The sequence below is a fragment of the Lates calcarifer genome, linkage group LG24 (assembly GCF_001640805.2).
Source record: "Lates calcarifer isolate ASB-BC8 linkage group LG24, TLL_Latcal_v3, whole genome shotgun sequence".
Lineage (NCBI taxonomy): Eukaryota > Metazoa > Chordata > Actinopteri > Centropomidae > Lates > Lates calcarifer.
In genome coordinates, this window is record NC_066856.1 from 13,810,662 (window position 1) to 13,831,373 (window position 20,712).

General features: G+C 41.5%; 1 protein-coding gene across 1 annotated transcript in view; it reads right to left on the reverse strand.

Moving 5' to 3' along the window:
- Nucleotides 1-20,712, reverse strand: part of ptprn2 (protein tyrosine phosphatase receptor type N2) — a 118,301-nt gene that overhangs the window by 73,782 nt on the left and 23,807 nt on the right. The window contains exons 4-10 of the mRNA XM_018695371.2: nt 15,687-15,952; nt 12,199-12,652; nt 11,783-12,067; nt 11,478-11,518; nt 10,476-10,900; nt 7,379-7,465; nt 1,411-1,490 (exon numbers count right to left, since the gene is read on the reverse strand). Of these exons, the coding sequence (XP_018550887.1) occupies nt 1,411-1,490; nt 7,379-7,465; nt 10,476-10,900; nt 11,478-11,518; nt 11,783-12,067; nt 12,199-12,652; nt 15,687-15,952 (1,638 nt within the window). The remainder of the gene's footprint in view (nt 1-1,410; nt 1,491-7,378; nt 7,466-10,475; nt 10,901-11,477; nt 11,519-11,782; nt 12,068-12,198; nt 12,653-15,686; nt 15,953-20,712) is intronic.

Here is a 20,712-nt window from a genome sequence, read left to right on the forward strand (position 1 = left end):
CAAGGTAGGAGGGGGTCACAGGGGATAAAGCTCTGGCAGGATTTGATCTAAGGTCAGTGGGGGCACACATGAAGCACTAAAGACGGAGGATTTAACCACTCTCGCTATCTCCAAGCGCCATTTTGACATTTTTTACACATCGCAGAGCTGAGTTGGGATAAACCAATGATTTAGCCAAGACTTAAGTAGTTTGATAAGCTCCTTCTGTCTGCTTTCGCAAATCACTATTCAGGTGGGCTGTATTCATAATTCATCAACACGGGTCAGGCCGATGATCATGTTGACTTAACATTTGGTCTGACATTTCAGCCCTTCTCACGCCTGTCATTAGCTCTCGCCACACGCCACCTCATCAAAGTCAGTCATACAACAGAGGAGGAGGAAAAAAAGAGGATGAAGAAGTAGAAAAGGGGATGGAAAAGAACAGATATGATACAGTGTAATTATTACACCTCATGTATAAAGTGGCTGCAGTTTTGCTGATTTGATTATTTTGAAGTGTCATGACAGTGAGGGATAAGTATAGATACACACAGTAATCCAGCGAATACACACATGCCCAAAAACTCACACACCAGCACAAACTCAACTTCAAAACCACCAGACCAAAGCGCAACCCCGGGCCCAACCTTTTCTTGCGGCAAATCTGTATCATCAGCCATCATCCGGCACATCCCTAATAGGAAACGAGTTGGTGGCAAAAAAAAAAAAAAGAAAAATGTGGCGACACATTTCAGCCAATAACAACACCACCATGTTGATTCCAGTGGGGTGATATTGGATGATATTGACTGTTGGGAGTATTGCTGTGCTTCTCAAAGTCATTTCCGACCAAAGCAAGGACAGCGACACACATCCAACACACACTGACGCCAACGTCTGGCTGATCCGAGCGCAGACAATGAACAGGAGAGCTGAGGCAGTGCATACTGACAACCTCCTTTCTGTGGGTGACAGCTCTCCATCAGTCTACATCAAACAAGTGCATACATGCAGGCACACACACATACACACACACTGAGGAGCATACACTCTAACGGACTGGCTGGTGCAAACCTGTTTCAACCTGTCAGCCTGTTGGACATAATAGAGGACCAAATAAACCGTCCTGTGTACTGTATATAAGTGTGTGTGTGTACAGGAGAAGTGTGCACACTAGGCTCATCATCTCAGTAATTGATGGTCGTCTGTCATCGCACAGTGTTGATAATCTTCTTTGGGACAGGGGTTTGTCTGAACAAGATGAACACCAGCCTATCTACTGTATCTGGAGAGACTAATCTGTGTTCTCATTTACCGAAGCACAGACAGTGACAGAATGGTCTGGCTTGTAAAAATGAGATGAATCACGATGAAGGTTGTCAACACGATCATTGTGTGTGATAAGAAAAAAATACACAGAGCTCTTACCTGCAGCTTGAACCAGATCCGCAGTGGTCACGTTCCTGGAGTTGGTGCCGACTCTGAAAGTCAACGCAGGCCCCAGGACACTGTAGGAAAAAACAGCAAAGAGGAAACAAAATGAGCAGTTGCATTTAACTGTCTAGTTATCAGCATTTTATAGCTCCTTTTAGGTTTTAGCTTTACAGTCCTGCTGTGCATCAAATCAGCAGAAGCAAGAATGTGCTGATGTGACGATGAGCAAAATAACAAACTGTTGTATTTTTCCAAATGTAATAAGGTAAAAATAAAAATCATAAGCAAAATAAGTAGTGCAGTCACTAAAGTTGCATGTAACTCATGATTCCCCAGTTACTTTGTGGTGGCAACGTAATTGCTGGCTGGGTTACGTTCAGAGGCAATGTCTCCTTTTGAATGAATGAAGCTCTACATTTATTAATAGCAGTGGAGTTGGAAGGAAGAGGCTGCAGTGGATGGTAGACGACAAAAGCACTTTTGTTTAAGGTTAGGGAAAGATTATGGTTTTGGTTAAATCACTGTGAACCTCCTCTTTATCTTTTCTGAACCTTAACCAAGTGTTGCGACTTTATAAACATAACCATACAAATGTTTATAATGCTATAGTCACTACAAGTGGATATTATTCTGCAAGTTTCGATGTTTTGGCGGAAAACAAACATTTTACTGAGTTTAGTATCAACATTTCTGCAACCTGCAAAATAACATTATCTCACTATTGTAGTAGAAAATATATTCTGGTTGCATTATTGCTGTTGCAAATTAGTAGTATATAAACATAATTTCTAGGAGACAGGGTTAGAGTAAATAAAAAAAAGTTTTTAAAAAAAAGTAAATAAAAGAATTATTTAGAGATACGCTCATCTGTTAATGCCCAAGGGTTAGATAAGAAGATTAATTCCACTTGCACGCATGTATGGAAAATAGGAAGCTATGGGCTAGGTGTTTCCCCCTGTTCCCAGTTTTAGCTAACAGCTAATAGGCTGCTAGCTGTATCCTTATATTTATCAACAGATATAGGACTGTTATCCATCTTCACATCCAACCCTCAGCAAGAAAGCAGATCGTCTAAAAAATGTTAAAATACTGCTTTAAGGTGTATTAAGGTTAACTCTACACTAAATGAGGAGCTTGACACAAAGCTTAAATAAAATGTGTGAATAATGAGAAGAGACACAGTTAAGTGTCAGATGTCACTTTTCTGACAGAGATGTGAATGATTAGGGATTCTGATTTTGACCAAAGAGTAAAGTACAACCATCAGCTGAGAACCTTATTTTCTTTTCACCTACAGTAACCTGCCTGTACTCTCTGTGCCTATACTCTCCTGTGTCTGGTCAGGAGTCAGCATCAGACTTCTCTCCCTGGAGCAGGATAAATGTTTAAGGTCCCCGAGGTTGGCCATGAAATAAAATCAGACAACCCCAGCAGACTCTCTAAGAACTCCCAGCAGTGGTCAGGAAAAAACAGGGTATACTGAAGTTACTCATGTCTACTGTTACCTCTTGTAATCACAAATGAAAACAAAATCTATAAGAACCTCAAAAGAGAGAATTTTTAATAACTAAGAGTGTCTTCATAGTCTGGGGAGCAATGTGGTTCAGTGATCAGGGCAACAATAAGCATGTCATCCCCCATGAGTGATGAAGACCCCGTCTGGGCCAATCAGTAACAAATATGGCACCTTGTTTTGAGCTGTAATTATAGTTCCCCAATGGGCCAATCAGGGTAATTCCTAACACTGGAATGCAGCAGTGAGATCACTTTCCTCAAATTCTGTCAAAACTAAAAAGAAATCAGAGATGTAATGAAACACTGATGATGAACACATGGCACGAGCGAACAAATGATCAATGCTGGAGTGAGATACATCACTCCTCCAAGTTCTGGGGAAATACAAATCCGGTGAGAATTTTAAAATGCCAGAACTGAGCAGTGAGATCCACACTGTGAAAATCTGCATTTCATCAAGTACTTTTAGTCTTTTTATTCAGTCCCAAATGTCTCATTTTCTGAAAACATGTGAAAAATCTCTTATTGAGGTGGGAACAGTTCAACATGTCTCTAACAAATCCGCTTGTCAGAACAATTTGTAGAATCAAGTGTCATTTTTCTTGATTCCTTTGTCAAAAATGCTGACATTCATTTGCAGGGAATTCTTCAAACAAATTTGAAACAGGTTGACATAATCTTACTTAACTGGCAGACATGATTTTCCAGCTATTCTGAACAGCCACTGATTTCCATTCATTTAGATACAAAAGCCTGTGCAGGTAGACAGCCATTTCCCTTTGTTTCCAGTCTTTATGGTAAGCTAAGCTAACCATCTGCTGGCTGTTGCTTAATAATTAGCATGTGTTTTGAGACGTGAGAGTGGTGTCAATCTTTTCTTTTGACTCTCAGCAATAAAGTAGCACATTCCCAAAATGTCAGAGTATTCCTTTAAGCATAGATTGATTGATGATTCTTGATTTTCACACAGTATGGAAAATGAATGGAAACCAAAGGCTGCTAGACAGTATGAAAATTTCATACTTGTATACGATGGACACAGTGACAAAGATATGTTTGGACAAGGGGTAATACCAGTCAATAATTTCTTCATGGTGCGCAGTAAAGGTGACTCTGAACATATGACATTGAGTTGAGATGTCTACTTGCTCCGACTCTCCACCAGCTGTAAATCATCAAACCATTTCAGTACATCATCATGTCTGACTGTTATGTCCTGGAAAGTGTACATACATTTTTAGTGTACTTCCTGCCACACTGTATGACGAAGACAGAGATTCATCAGACTGCCAGAATGCCGTGACCCAGACCCACTTGCCATCAGTCAGTCTGCTACAGAGGCGGTGACACTCGCTCGGCCAGGAGCAATATATGAGCCAATACTACCAGACAGACGGACCCGACCATGCACCGGTGCATTTGTGAACATGATCACACAGAAATACACACACACACGCACACGGCTCTGAAAGAAATATGTCCTTCTCTAATGCCTTCACCTGGGCTCTGTTTGCTCTCGTAAATGTCAATATTTCCACAATCTTTACCCCTGCCTCCATTCTCCCTGGCCGAAGGTGCTCTGCCAGAGATCTTGATGCATCTCAAATTGAACTGACGTGATTTTTTTCTTTTTTTTTCCAAGCTACACAAACCCTATTAATATATACGAGGGGGGAAAAACACTGTCACAGTTGGGAGATGAAGTTAAGATAGATAAGTTATCTGGAGGACTTCACACTGCCTCCTGTGTTATCGGATGTGTAAGCTTGGACTTCATATTAGCTCTGCTGGTGGGACATGATGAGTGTGTATGTGGAGTCTGGTTGGCGGGATATTGGCAGGGGGCGTGTGTGCGTGTGTGTGTGCGCCTGCACAGACTATGTGTGAGGACAGACTTGTGAGTGTGTGTCCCACTCCCCCTAGTGCTTCTGACAAGTAAAACACTTACGTCATCTGAAAAAGGCGCATATTATCCCCCAGCCCATCATCATCCAGAACTACAATTTCAGATCTTTTTTGAAAAGGGAATATTTTGTGCTGATTACTGTAGATGCAAGCTCGAACATAATTGTTCTCAGCATCTGAAAATCTCAACAGCATCGAAACCCTCAGCCTCCTCCTCTCATACCCTCCGTCTGAAATTCTTCTGTCTGTCTGTTGTCATATTTCAGTATCTCTTCCCCCGTCTTCCTATCAGGGCCCATCAGAGCGAGTGAGAGACAGAGCGGCCCCCGAAGCAGGGCGGTGTGCTCTGACCCAGCTCTCGTACTCAAGCCGACTCATATTCAGACAGAGGCTTTCAAACACTCACCTGCCGTGGCCGCACAGCAAGAGGCACAATGGGCTTGCGTCACATTCTCCGTCTGGGCTATTTCTACATGAATGCACTTTCATTACTTTGTAAAAGGAAAGAGAACGGGGATAAACAAGCCTGACAAAGAGGACATTTTCTGTATTTGTCTTCTGTATAGAATACTGTTATCAATATGAGGTGTAATACAGTGTGGAAGCTTTATTTGAGGCATCTGTCTGTGGCTTTTACACTGGCTTAACAGCTTTAATGCACTGTGACAAGCATACATACGGCAGTGGGAAAAAACACTAAGTACATATAAACCACATTTATTTGATCTCTATAGTGGCCAGATTCAGATTTTACAGACAAATGCATCTGCTTCTAAAATATGATACACAGCAATATAGAAATAAATTACTGCACCTTAACCAGCTACAACATTCAAATGCTGCTAACAGATTAATGCAGGGGTTTTCAAAGTCTGACAGTGTGGACCCCACCTTCTGGCAAATTGGCACCATTAAAAGTAGCTATTAGCAGGTCCTGTTTGTATTGTATCCATGAATGTACACACAACTGTCACTAGAATACTTTGACACTGCGGAAAACTTTAAAACTTGATGATTCTCAGGCAAGTTCTGGTGTTAGAGAGAGAATCATATTCTTTGATCTTTTTGCAGATTTATTGATGTTCATTCATCAAGGACATCTGAGATAAAGACATCTTTGAGAAGCGTGAGTCTCACTTAAATTAAAAACACACATCACATCTGTGTGTTAACATTTAACTGAGCTGTGACTCCCAGTTGGACTAATTTTGACACAAATTGTCTATGCAAAACTGTATTAATAAGGCTGGGCAACATGGTTGATCTGGAGTGTTTTGTGATCACAATATAATGAACTGTGTCCCACTGTTATGCATTACATCAGATAGAACTCTTACTATATTTTGCGAGTAAGTATTTGTTGGACTTGTATTAATTGCACTTGTAATTAAGTAATATTACACTGCACACTACACACTGTTTCTACTTTTACTAGTACGAGTACAGGATCTGAATACTACTACCACCACATCACTGTACAGTGCAATAATGTCACTGGCTATTCATCAGCATCCAAATAGTGAGATTAATCATTATGTGCATCAGTTGAGTCTGAGCGATATGAAATGACAGGTGTAATAACAAGATTAACTCAATCAGAGCCAGCGTGATGACATATCCTGGTGTTCTTGCTCATCAAAACTAAATGTGGAGGTTGTATTTAAAGATGGAGATCAGAACGTCTCCTTGGCTGCATTTATTTTGAGGTCAGTGAGCGTATTTTCTAATGTTGAACAGTGGCTACAGAACACTGTCTGACAGTTTTCCCTCTCAGTAGCTATTATCCAAGCCAGAACAGTCTGTATCTACAGTTGCAGTGCAGCCGCAGACTGCAGTGCACCGGCTTTGGTGTTCATATGCTGCGGGTGTTTCTGAACCACCCAGACTTCACTTCTCCTGCAGCAGCATCTTGAAAGGCTTGTCAGATCTTAGGCGAACATATCTCCTCTGCCTCCTACATGGTCTGACACCAAATGTACAGCAGAACCATGGTACAAGCACAAACCAGTCTGGGTTCAAGGACAGTTCGTCCGCTCATTAATATATTAACCGCCTCCTGCTGGACTGCTTTCTCTATTTCCAGCTTGCTATCCACTGCCGCTTCCTCCTCTCTCTCTTCCTCTCTTCTCTTCGCCTTTAACTGAGAGTCGTTTGATGGCTTGACTGCTCTCTTTTTGAGAAGGCGTACAGTGACAATAGTGGTGAGGGAGTGTTTTGAATACAATGGAGACATCAGTCTGTGTCTGGAGGTAATTAGGCCTGATTTCTCTCCCTGCAAGAAGTCAAACACTCCAAAAGGTCAGAAAAACAACAAACGCCTACAGTCTCTGGCAGTGTGGCACAGCATTTTCACACAAACAGTCCTTGCAGTGTCTGGACAACCTTCACTCTGTTTCCCTGAGCTCAAAAGTGCAAAACAAAACTGTTTCAAATGCTTTACATGTGGCCAATTATTGTATATACAATGCATAGGTTGTAAACTGCAAGGCAGATCATTATTTGTGACAGTGCGGGTGTGTACAGGATGTTTGTTTGTACATACGAGAGCTGGGTGAGGTCTGCGGCGTGGAGGTTCAGCTTCTGCGTCAGTCGCTCCATGAGGTCCAGGCCTTGGTCAGTGGTAAGGGAGCTGGGGGAGAAACACACAGACAGCTGGGCATCACGTTTGGAGGTACGTACCCATTCAAGATACATGCAGTCATTCAGGCGTTAAAATGATTTTTTTTTTTTTTTTTTTAGGGAGATACTGCCACAATTCATACCCACAAATGGGTCATTGCACACAAGCAAAAGCTACGGTTGTCTGAATGGATGTACTGCACTGCACACATGTACACACCCGCAGACAGACACACAGGCACGCACAAACACAAACAAACACACAAAGCGCCGTGCCAAGGGAAAAGGGATCAGCTGCCTCTTCAGGCTTGGTAAATCACCTGCTTTTTTCCAGCAATGAGACAAACAATAAGGTGCAAATGGAACCTGCATGAGGTGTAATGGCTGTATCATATGGACGCGCCTTTCTCCCCCTTTCCTTCTCTCATCTTTCTTTTTCTTCACCTACATTCACTTTCTTTCTCCCTTGCACGCGCACGCTCAAAGTAAAACATGATAACACCGGGTGCACAAACACAACGGCGACGCACGCGCCCTCACGGTGAGATGAGAATAATAAGGTGCAAATGGAATGGAGGTGAAGTGTAATGGTGGTCTGATAAAGCCATGCCTCATCTCAGCTCAGTCCGCGGCTGCTCTCTCACTCAGAGAGTAAATCGCCAAGGAAATAGACCAAACAAAGGCAATCTGCAGGCCAACGCGCTGGATGGAGGAAATGAGAAGGGCATACACACAAACACACACAGAAAGCTACTTTATTGCTGACAGCTTAACCTGAAACCACTGAGACTACCAAGTGACTGCAAGGTGACATGTACCAAAAAGTCATGGATCATAATGAGACATTGTTCGAGCATTGTTGCCACTCCATGGCAGGGAAATGTGAGACGAACTGGGACTCAGCATCCTCTTGATTTAAAAAGAGAGACATCTTTTTACAATTATTAGACATATTCATGTAAAACATTTTGCTGAGATATCTTGCAGTTGACACCACATCACAATTGCTTTCCTCTAACAGAACACATAACAGTGTGCTGTGCATGAGTGGCTGATTCACTCCACCTTTGAGAGAGTGGGTGGTTCTTTTTTTTCCTCCACTTTTTGAGGGGTTTTGAAAGTTAAAGATTCACCGAAGCAATTCCAGACACGTTTGCATCCCTCTGCGGTAATTCTAGCAACTGGAGAGCACCAGGAGTGACTTGGTTGTTGATGCTAGCACTTTTCCCCTTGGGTTTCTCTCTGTCTCTTTCTCTTCTATCCATACCTTTTCGACTTCCTCTCTCCACACACACACACACACAGATACACACACCATCCCACCTTCCCCCCTATTCCCCAAACTCCCCCTCACCACCACCACCACTACCACCACCACAATGTCAGGAGCTGTCAGATAAGCAGGTTTGCGTAGCCTCACTGCAGGGTGCGAAGCAGCTGGGGATAACAACCGTGCAATCATGAGGTCTGCTGCTCTATAGGCCAACTATAGGTGTCTGCTAGGTGGGCTGGGGATAGACGTAGAGGAGGACGTGAAGATATTTCACTCAGAAGGTGACCTGTTTCTTTCCCCTGGCACATACCCGCCTATATTGTGTGTTTACGTCTTAATCTGCGTTCCTATATGTGTGGCAATAAAGTTACGAAGATTGTACCCATCAGGGCTTTATGAGACTACGTCTCTTGAACAGGTGAAGGACAACCTACTGACACCGGACTTGATAACGCCATAAAGGGATTTGAGAGAGGGCCAGGGGCGAAGACACAGTCGATAGGAACTTATCTTTGCTGAGCCCGAGCTGAGTGAGAGGTTAGTGAGAAGGAGAGAAAGAGAAAGAGAAAGAGAAAGAGAGAGAGAGAACTTGGCTACCCTTCCTGACAAAGTACCATCATTAAAGCTGTAATACAGCGCAGTAATACCCACACACTGAGGGATTTATCATCCCTGCTATTGTAATCAGGTACAGCACACGCTAAGGATTTCAAACTACTGTATCCTTTTCCATAAAGATGTGAATATGTGGGAGGTTTTGACAGAAATTGCGTCTCTTAAAGGCAGTTAAGTAACTGAACAAAGCAGACATACGCTTGGTATTAAGGTATGTAAAATGAGCGCACTGAAACAGGGCCAACAGTGTGGCTCAGAACTGGTGAGAGGAGCAATAAACTACAATATGAAACAGCTATGAACTACACTATGAAGTCAGTTGATAATAAGCACTTAAGAATGAGTGGCTTTTACAAGGTTGTTGGTGATGCTTTTTGCATATACTGTAGGTTTTTGAGTACAATGACTAAGGTAACCAAGGTAGTTGACATACAGTAGACTAATGTACTGAAAACCACAACAGTATAGAACAGAACTACACTTAACATGAATACAGTTCACAGATGTAAGAGTCTCATCTATAATGTCTCTCTCTATTTTTCTATAAATATTTATAGCTTTAAACACATAGCATCTATAGCCTAAGCTACTCTGCAACATCCCTAGATCAGCATCTATACAAATACACACAGCTCAACGGAAAACACAGACAAAACGACACAAAACACAAACAATAATAGAATAAAATGCATAAACATCAGAATAAAAGGCATCAGAAAATTCAAGACTAATAGTGTAACCCCTCTTAATTCATCTAAATTAAATGAATTCAAATGCAAATAGTCAGTTCAAACTGCTAACCACCCCATATGTAACAGATGACAATATTATTTTAGATGTATTGTTTGTAGTAGATAAATAATGGGATGTGAATTGTCTAATTCCTTAATTTCTAATCTAATTTTTCATAAACTACAGTTTGTAATTATGTTCCCATGCATGTGAACTTTCTTGATATTGATTCTGAATATTAGGATTTAGAAATGATACTACAATCTGAATCATTGCAAGAGATACTATGTGTGAACTTTCTTGGTGTTAAAAAATGACACTGATTCTCAATATCACAATTTTATAATGTAATATCAATATAGAATAATAGAATGATAGTCATAATGTGAATCATACTCACTCTGAGCCGGTGATAATGTAGCCAAAGTGTCTGTCCTTCCCTCTGCTGGAGAACTCCTTCACCCCCACATGGACCAGCTGAGTTTTGACTCTCATGTCCTTCTTCTCTGGCTCCTCCAGCTGCTTCTTCCCCGCTGGGGCCTGAATCCCCTGCATCCACTTCTCAATCTCAGAGTCCACCTGTGTGTCGGGGCCCTCGGCACCGCCAATTAACCGCAGAGTGGAGCCCTCCTTCACGGGCTCGGCCCCGACCTTCTCCTCCCAGCGGTGGGGTACGGGAGCTTGGCCCTGCGTGGTCCGGCTCTGGACACTCTCCAGTCCGACCATTTTCTGGAGGGGAGCCGGTTGCCCGCTGTTGACCTCTGGGGCGTCACCGAAGGGTTCCAGGTTGAGGTAGTCCAGCAGCTTGGAGAAGAAGGCTGCATGCTGTGTTGAATCAAAGATTTCTCTTTAGAATACTTAAGAAATTTTCAATTTCATTTTACCTACATCACCTTTAGTTCCCTCTTGAAGGAGTTTATTAAATTCTGAGGATAATGAATTGATGCCGTGAATAGAGACTAGAATTCTATTAGAAATGTCAATGATTAAAAAAGTATGAGTTTGTGTTGCATTCACTGAGTGGTGGTTCAAGGTCTAATGACATCCTTATTCCTTACAAATTATTGAAGGGTGCATTAAGTAGCTTTATTTTTTTAATTTATTGTTTAACTTTTCCTAAAAGTTCAACAAAAATTCATGGCATCAAACTAAATTGTTTTAATTCATCTCATGTTTTAAGTACCATTTAATGAAAATATTGAGGTTAGATAACCATCAAGGAATTCTCCAGGTGTGACTTTGCTATCAAGTTTTAAGAATTTAAAAGTAAATGCTCGTCTGCACAACTTTGAAATCATCCTTATTTGAAGTATCATTCAAAAGTGAATAAAGTGTAAGTTTGGACATGTCTCACTCCCTGAGAAACCAATTTGTTGGTTGAACAGAGTAATTTTAAATTCACCTTGTCAACAGGCTCTTTGTCTGCACCGTCTATTTGTTGGCCTGGAAACAAACACAACGTATGTGAGCAGATTGTGTGAAAACTGAAGTTCTCTTTTGTATTTAGCAAAGAAAAAACATTTATGACTCAAAATGAAAGACTCAAAAATACATTTGGCAGCATTATCTATGAGGATTATATAAACAAAGCATTACGAAGACATTTATAAATTACAATGCCTCATAGTCTTATATCTAGGACAGAAAATAAACACATTAACACTAATTTCAGTGTTGCCAGCGTTTTTTCCTCTTTCACACACCCACCTTGCTGTTTCATACTCAGTGTGTCTTTCTGGTTTGGCTCCTGCCCTTTGTCTGATTTCAGGTCCTGGTCTTGATTCAGTTGTGTGGCTGCCAGTGGCTCCCTGTCCCCCTTGGGGTCAGCAGCTTCTAGCAGCGGCTGGGGCCCAGCCACGGGCTGCTCCTCATCCACCTCCTGCAGAGCTCCTGTTATGACCTGAGCCAGGTGGTCTAGGTCTTTGCCCATTAAAGCGTCCATGTTGATGCTGTGGCTCCCCAGCTGGTTCACCACATTTTGGATGAATCGCTCTAGACAGGGAACAAAGAAGAATGACAACCCATGATGAAAACATGCATTTAAATGTGCTGAAAGAAAAACACAATAAATATAAAAGCCAAAGTGCAAAATATTTGTAACAAGCTATTGAAGTTAATCTTACCATCCATGACACTGAGAGGTTCTTTGGCAGTCAGTCGGTTTGAACCGGCCTTGAACAGCAGTCTGTCTAGATTAGGCCTCTGAGATTTGGAGCCAAAAGCCACCTGAGACTGGAGCTTTGCATGTTCGCTTGGAGCTGGCCGGACGTAGCTAAGGTAGTGGAGCTTCCCTTTGGGCCAGGAAGCCTCTCCACCTGGGACGCCCTGCTGAGTGCCTGGTGCCTCAGCAAGAAGCTGCTCCAGATGGCTGGAAAGCAGCTTGCTCCTTCCTGGGTCTCGGTTGGAGTATGTTGTACTGAGCTTGGGGTGCCTGCCCTCTCCACTCTTGGTAAAGACTTTGGTAACAGGAGGTTGGCCAGCTCCTTTCTGAAGGCTGTAGATAGTGGTTTCCTTCCAGCCCTGCTGGGGTTTTGGCCGACTGGGCTCTGAATGACCATCAGACTTGATGTCTTCATTCTGTAACAAAACACACCCATTTAGCATAGTTAGAGCATTGTTAATATGCCAACATTATTTTTTAGCCATGCTAGCAGCCACGCTACAGATAGCAATGGTCTGGGTTCAACTGAGGGCCAAAAAGATTTCTTTCTTTTTTTTTTTTTTTTTTTCTTTTTTTTTTAGGTGAACCTATGTAAAATAAATCCACATGAGAAATTCAAGTCTGTACATGTGCGGAAAAGATTTGCACTTGTAGAAAAAAAGAGACTGTGTGACTAAAATCTGATATCAGTGCTGAGGTCACACAAAGACACTGTGAAAAAATAAGTGCTTTTGTGCACATCTGTGTAGAGATACAAAGCAGAAAGCAGTAAAAACTAAACTAAACGAAACTAACACTAAAAGTTCCCATTTTGATCCTGTTTTTGCACCTGAATGTGATTGGACAGTGAGAGTCCAATCACAAAGCAGAGTCCAGAAATTTTGTAGCGACATTTATGGCCATCTGAAGATGTACCCTATTGACTTTGGTGATCCCCTGACTATTCCTCTGGTCAATATTTCACTTATCTAGTGAAACACCTAAGCACCTAAATGGATTGACACAATCTATGACTAGTTGATTGATTATTGAGTTGACAGAAAAATACTGGGCAAATCTGTTGCTGTTTTACTTTGTCTTATGTCATAGCAAACTGAATGTTTTTCAATTCTGGAGGTGTAGTCAGACAAAATAAGCAATTTCATGACATAATTTTAGGCTTTAGGAAATTGTATCAGGCTTATTTATTTTCTAACCCCAACCTTAATAGATGAAAATAATCAGCAGCCCTAGTGTCAGGGACACTAAGGGACATTCATCCATTATCTATACCGCTTATCCGTTAAGGGTTGCAGGGGGCTGGAACCTATCCCAGCTGTCACTGGGTGAGAGGCAGGGTACACCCTGTACGGGTTAACCTAAGCTGCGTGTCTTTGGACTGTGGGAAGAAGCCGGAGTAATCGGAGAGAACCCATGCAGGCACAGGGAGAACATGCGAACTCCACACAGAAAAGCCCCGGGCCCAAAGCGGGGCTTGAACCCAGAACCATCTTGCTGTGAGGCGACAGTGCTAAGCACTGCACCACCGTGCCATAAAGGGACACTCATGTTGTAAATATACCTGCAAATCTAATGACATTCCTGTCAGCCTCTGCTGCATTTCATGATGAATGCTAAATAGCAAATATGGTAAACATTATAGAGTACCTTCTAAACATTAGTATGTTACATTGTCACTCTGAAAATGTTAGCCTTCTGACATTAGCATTTAGCTCAAAGCACTGGTGTGCTACTAAGTACGGCCTCACAGAGCAGCTAGTACGGCTATAGACTTTTAGTTTTGTTTTGTTCATTTCAGCAAAGCTGAAGTGACAACATTCATATGATAAATATTCAACCTCACTTCAGCTCTGCAAGAGGTTTTTTTTTCCACCCGTGAGAACATTAAACGGGTTGTACTGGGTCAGCATTGTTGTGACAGGCTTTAGTATAAAAAGAGAAGCAACCTGGGCTCGACTAGACAGGACAGGATATGAATAGGGATTCTAGATCAAAGACAACTGCCCTTGGAAATTGCATTATGGAAATCATAGATGAGATAGTGTCACTCAAAAGAGTAATTTCATGCATTTCCACAACACACAACAAACTTTAAAAGCATATCCACTCTGTCAGAAAAGTAGCAGCAATCCCTTATCTAAAAAGAAAAAATTATGAGTCATCTGATTTCAAAGTTAGCCGTATGAGTTTCTATTTGACACACCATGAATTATGTATTCACAATACAATGCACTGGTACACAGGTATTTAGAGGCCTTTTAACCATTTGGCGTTGTAGTTGGCACCAAAATATGTGATTTTGTCCTTTCTTCTATCTGTAGAAGAGAAATCTTCCTCTCAGAATCATAAGAACCCACGCTTCAATTGAGCATACAGTGTATCTGATCCACTGAGCAGCATTATTATCCATGTCACTGCTGCACTAATACTAGCTATCACCCTTGGTGCCATTTTCTGTCCTTCAAATGTATATAGAGAAAATGTCAGTCTTTCCAAGCCCGGCATACTGAGAGGCCATAATGGCATTAGCACAGCGAGACGGGGGTGCTCTGCCATTCATGCTAACCATCTTTGCCTTTTTCCATCACACTACACAACAAAGGACCTCATCTCATCAATAAAGAAGGTCCTGAACTCTTCAACTTTGCATTATGGCTGCACTGACACAACAGCAGGACACAGCTCGTCTATGAAGGATGCCGAGCACATTTCACACAAAGCTGGGGTTCCACCCTAAATATGAGGATTGAATAATGTAAAGAGGTGATGGAAGATCTTTGTGTAAAAGGGTCCCTGCTCAGTGGGAGAGGGGGGAAAGACAGAAAGCGAGAAACAAAAGCAAAGCAGGGATGAGAGGGCAACTCCAGCAAAAGACAGATACTGACCCTTTTTCAAAAGGAATAGGAAGAGGCCCTTCCATAATTTAGCTGAGGAAAATGTGTTTTTTTATTGTTTGTTTACTTATGCTGTAGATGCTACTGTGTAACTCTAGCTTAGCAGTTAGATTATGACAAGAAAATACAGTGAGTTTCTTTAGAGGATATTCCAACAATTTAATGTGTTTCGCCCTGACAGAGAGAGATTTTTGAAATGGTCAAAACTGAAGCAGCAGAGGCTGAGATATCTTGACTTCATCGTCTCTCTAGTACAGACTGCCGTGTCTTTTAAACTACATAGTTTGTAGAAGGCTCTTTGATAAAAAATCTCATGCCTAGGTTTAGATACGTCTGATAATATCAACAGGGTTATTTTATTAAACTTTAGAGGACTTCTTCCAGAGCCTAAGACCTCATACAACTGTTTTCACAGGCTGAGTAGTGTTCCTTGTGAAGAGTTGATTCACTCTCTTTAAAATTCTTCACTGAATACTCTGCATGATTTTTTTATATACTTCTCACACCTGTCCAATGTCAGCAGCTGCTACAAGTCTACATCGTGCAGGACTCTTACCTGAACTCTGGCTCCCTCTCGTTGGACTCCTGGTTGTCCATCTACCTCAGCATGCGTCAGGAAGCCCAGCCCTGTCAGGTACTGCTGAAGGTTTCTGCTCAGTTCTGCCTGCGCAGGCCTTAGCTTCCTGTCTCTGGAGCTGGTGAAGGCGGTGAGGTGGTCAGGGGGGCTTGGAGGTGTGGCTTGATGGCGGAGGGGGACATTCTTCAGTTTGGAGAGCTCTCTAGAGATGACCTGCTGAGTGATGTCGTCCTGCCATGTCAAACCTGGAAAGAAAGTGGTCAGATTAAAACTCTACATGACCTTTAAGAAAAGATTTCTTCAGATATGTAGAGGTTAGAAATTATTTTAGTGAAGACATGAAACAAGCAGAGGATAGTGAACTTCATTTAGTTTACATATCCGCTGATGCACATAAGATTGAAGACATACAATAGACTACAAAACTCCAAAAACTATTCCACTGTCCATGTCAAAAGGAAATGGGAGAGAGAACAGAGCCTGGAGATAAGTGAGGATAATTTGAATAATATAGGAGAAAGCCAGAATAAGACTACCATCTCATGGTCCTGGCAAAAAATAATACAATATTTTGTGACTAAAATTGAAATTTATATAGAGGAGTTCTGCTGGAGGCAAAGCAGTTAAAAATGGCTAACCATTGTCATATTTTCTGGGCTTTTCCCTTAAATTTTTTATTTTGGCAAAAGACTGCTAAAGCAATAAGGGATATATATAAATATATGGAATAGAACCTGATTGCTCCTGTGTTATATGATCTGGGCAAAATCCTGGATAAACAGCACATGATGAAGAAAATTGTGAAAAATGCCCAGTATATGCTCTCAGTGTCCATGCTGATGCAGCCAGAGAATGTTCAGCATTTTTCCTTCTTAAAATGATTCATATGATTATTCAATTATCAAAGTTGTGACAATTATTTTTCTGCTGATCCACTAATTGATAATCACCTTTGAATTGATTCAGTCCTTAAGCCAAATGTGTACAGATAAGACCTAAGGAGATATTGACCTTTACTTAAAACTATAATGTAGGCATGTAAAATACTGGGGGAAATGTATTATGTATTGTATATCTTCTCATAAAATGTAACATACATCACTGAAATACCCTGTTCCTGCAAAAATATAGGCTGTCCATGTCGAAACACTGGTTTATCTTAAAAATATTGATAAAAAATTAAGTGGGAAAAGAAGAAATGGCAAGCAATTTCTCATCTACCAGATTGAAAACACTGCTAGAAATGATTCTTGGGTGCAGTAAGGCTGGAAATGGAGAATGTATTTGTTTTCTCTTCTTTGAGGTAATTGTTTATGCTGTAGTTCTCTCAGCATTAAAAGGGAAACGAACAGTACAAAATAAAACAGCAAGGATGAATCAGAATGGTAGAGTAGAGGAGGTCTTCAATTGCGACACACAAAAAGGAAGCCATGACTACACATGCACACATGTACAGACACATGTATACAGAGACATGTACGCACGCACGCCCGCGCACACACACACACACACACACACACAGCACAGCCAGTCAACAAGCCCGGGGAGAATGTCACACTGCAGCCTGACGCCTTGCCAACATCTCTGCTAATTGCCAACACATAGTTGGGATGCAGAACTCCTGGGCAGGGGCAAAGCGCGATGGTGCCAGGACCAGATGGAGCTACCCAAGCAAAAAAGATACCCAAAACATGGCCCCATTCCCAGTGAGCCAAGAGGCACAACATTCCATCGGCAAAGAGCATAGAAATACCAAAGATATTATACTTTTTTTTTTTTTTTTAAGGAGCCAAGATGTTCACTGATGACACTTCCATTCTGCAGAAGCATTTTTTAATGAGAAAGAAGTAATTATGTTGTGGCGAAGGCTCAGAATCTTAGCTGCCACATACCTAACCTCTTACCAAACACATCTTAAGAAACAATGCTACTCTTAATGATGTGGACATATTTAATAACAATAAACTAACAGCCTGTGTAGGAATATACGAAAAAATGAGAGTATCAACACCACAGAATGTCTTCATTAGCCTGGTTTCTCACCCATAGACACTGGGTATTCTCATAGATATTCATAAGCACCAGATGAGGATCTGAGCAATGCAGAGCAGCTACTACAGATGCCTCCAGTCAATCTTGGCAGCGCTGAATGGAGCACAAAGCAGCGTATGTTGTCACTGTTCTGGAACGCAGCTCAGCCATCCATCCGTACAACAATGACAGTTAACTACCCATAGCTTACCCGATGTGGTGAATATTTGCTATATATTAGTGTGGCAATGATCATTTACGCTATCATCAGTCGTGATGGGGGAAAGCAGGTCAGGACTCAGACCTGAAGGATCCATATGTGCACCTGTGGTTAACTGCATCTGGTTAAATGGGTTCAGCGTAAACATGTGATGGCGCCACAACAGGATGAGGGCAGCTTCAATGACTGTGACACCTCTATCCCCTCTGTCTCCTGGGGGATGCACTCATTTCCATACATACCATGTTTTGTGAGTCTGTGACGGGGACACTTGAGGGAAAAGGTATGCCGGCGCAAATTACAGAATCAAAATGAGCCCATTTTGTGAAGGAAAAAGTCAGGAAGAAAAGTGGCGGGGCCTTTACGGTCGGATTCCTCTCAATCAACCTCTCAGCTGATTATCCTGGCACTGAGGAGCTAAATGTCATGCAAATTCATCTGTAAGTCCAGAGAAAGAGCAGGTTCCATCACCAAGTGCTGCCGCTCTTTTTTGCCAGTTAAGGATAACATGCCGTCTCAGGCAAATGCCTCAGTTAATTAACGCCTTGCCATTAACGCAACAGCTTTCAAACAAGCAAGATATTTCTGTTGGCCTGCTGTCTGTTTTCTGTGTTACACAGAGAGAGGCAGAGAGAGAGGGGGCCTCCTAAATATTCAAAGCCTATTAGATGGGATCCTGTCTACATGTCTTGTTGTTTCATCTGGTGTTTTTGAAATGCAGATTTTCCCCTTTCCTTTACTTCTGTCCACCAACTGATTTTAAAGGCATTAGTGGGAGAGAGCGTGAATAATTTAGCAGCAAGTTCTGTCTAATTAGTCAAAATGAAATGTGTCAATCCGAATATGACACATAAATTAAATCAACAGTGGAATAGTGTGAAATAACCAAAAATATGAATACATTTTTTTAAGTGCCATTTCTTTTTCTGTAAGCAGAGTTGGTATCCTTTTAACAAACAGTTTTTTTTAGCCTTTAAGTAGCTTTATGGTAAGAAGAATCCTTCTATTCCACCTCCTTGAATAATCATGTTCTGGCTATACAATGATTAAACTTTAAAACCTAAAACCAAAAACGTTAAACCAAAAAAACCTCCATGTTTTTATGGCTGCGCCATTTCTTAAAATGGAAATATTCTAGATAGTTTGTGCATTATCAAAATTCAGCTAAACATATGCAGCATCTTTGGAAACTTTCTGAGCTCCACCAGAAGTTGAAATAAAGTTATGTGTAATGTGCAGCTGCACAGCATGAGTTTGTAATGACTGACCCCACCCAGCGGGTCAGTGAGGTTTAAGGGGATGTTATTATTTTCTCTGTTGAGTGCCGTGAAGGTCGTCCAGGGCCAGGCTACTATGCATTACCATGTCAGTGACCACCTCTACTGGAGTATTTTCATATTGCTATTACTGCAAAACAATCTACGAGGACACAAAGGATTATCTGTCTGTGTGTTTACTGGAGGAAATACACAGCAGGTTTTTTTTTTTTTTTTTTTTTTTTTTTTTAAATGCTCCCTTCACAGACCTGGACTCAAACTGTACAATTCAATAAAAGCTCTTGTTTTCCTCATACCAACTCAGGCTTTCACACGGCATGTTCGTGTGTCAGTATATCTGTTCTCTCCTGTACCATCTAGCAAGGTTGTCAAGGAACAGACAGAGCAGGATATGAGGAACAACAACAATAGTTTATGCTGCTTGTCTGTCAAAGAAAACATGTGTGCAGGAAGTGAATACGACCATGAGTAACATGTGGTTTCAGTAGCACTGGAGTGACATGATGTCAGTTTATGGTCACTGACGATTTATGGACCGACAATTCCTGTCAATGGAGCTAATGCAAATGTCACAATGCATCATCTTACTTGACTTGTCTGTACCATGAGAGTATCTGCTGCTCTGCGCAGGGTCAGGAGGTCAATCGACTGCAGGTTACTGTAGTTTAACGTGGTGTATCAACAACGCCATTGTTGCAGTTTGACATGATTCTTTCTGATGTTACAAGCTTGACAGCATACAGTACATACATGACATAAACCAGCTCGAACAACAGGAATTAATGTTCATCTTTCTTGCATTTTCACACATATGTTAACAAAAGCAGGCTCCTCATTTCTAGCTGGCAAATATCGATTTTGTCCACTAACATGAAGATAGTCACGGCTTTTTCCCAGAGCTATGACAAAATAATAATTGAAATAAGCAAAAAAAAGTGTCAGCTTAGTTGTAATACTAAAATTGCATTTGGTGTTGATGGTCATTAGTTATAAGGTATTGTGTGTCGAGCTGAACCTTCAGGACTCCGTGCCCTCTCAGTCTCAATCAAAAAAGTTGAAATAGAGATGCCAAGTTATTGGAATATAGCCTAACTTTTCCTTGGTGGAACTCACCTAAATATTACAAAAAGGAGCCCAGTGCAACAATTTTTGCCCACCAAATTAAATAAAAAGTAGCCCAACTGGGTGTAAGACTTCCCAATGTGGCAACACTGACTTTAATACTGTTCATTCTGACAAAACCCTTGGATTGAAACTACTGTAGAAAAATGCTTGGTACAGGCAACACAGTGGTTGGATTCATGCTGAATGTTCTTATGTTCAAACAGCATGTTCCACTTTTACAAGAGAAAAGGATTTTAGGATCAGAAATAATTGATGAGTTGGGCATACGTAGCGCTTTCTAACGCATGTTTGGCTGAAGCTGCTTGAGTGTTAACTTCCTGAGATCAAGTAAAGAGCCAGACAGAGTCGCTTG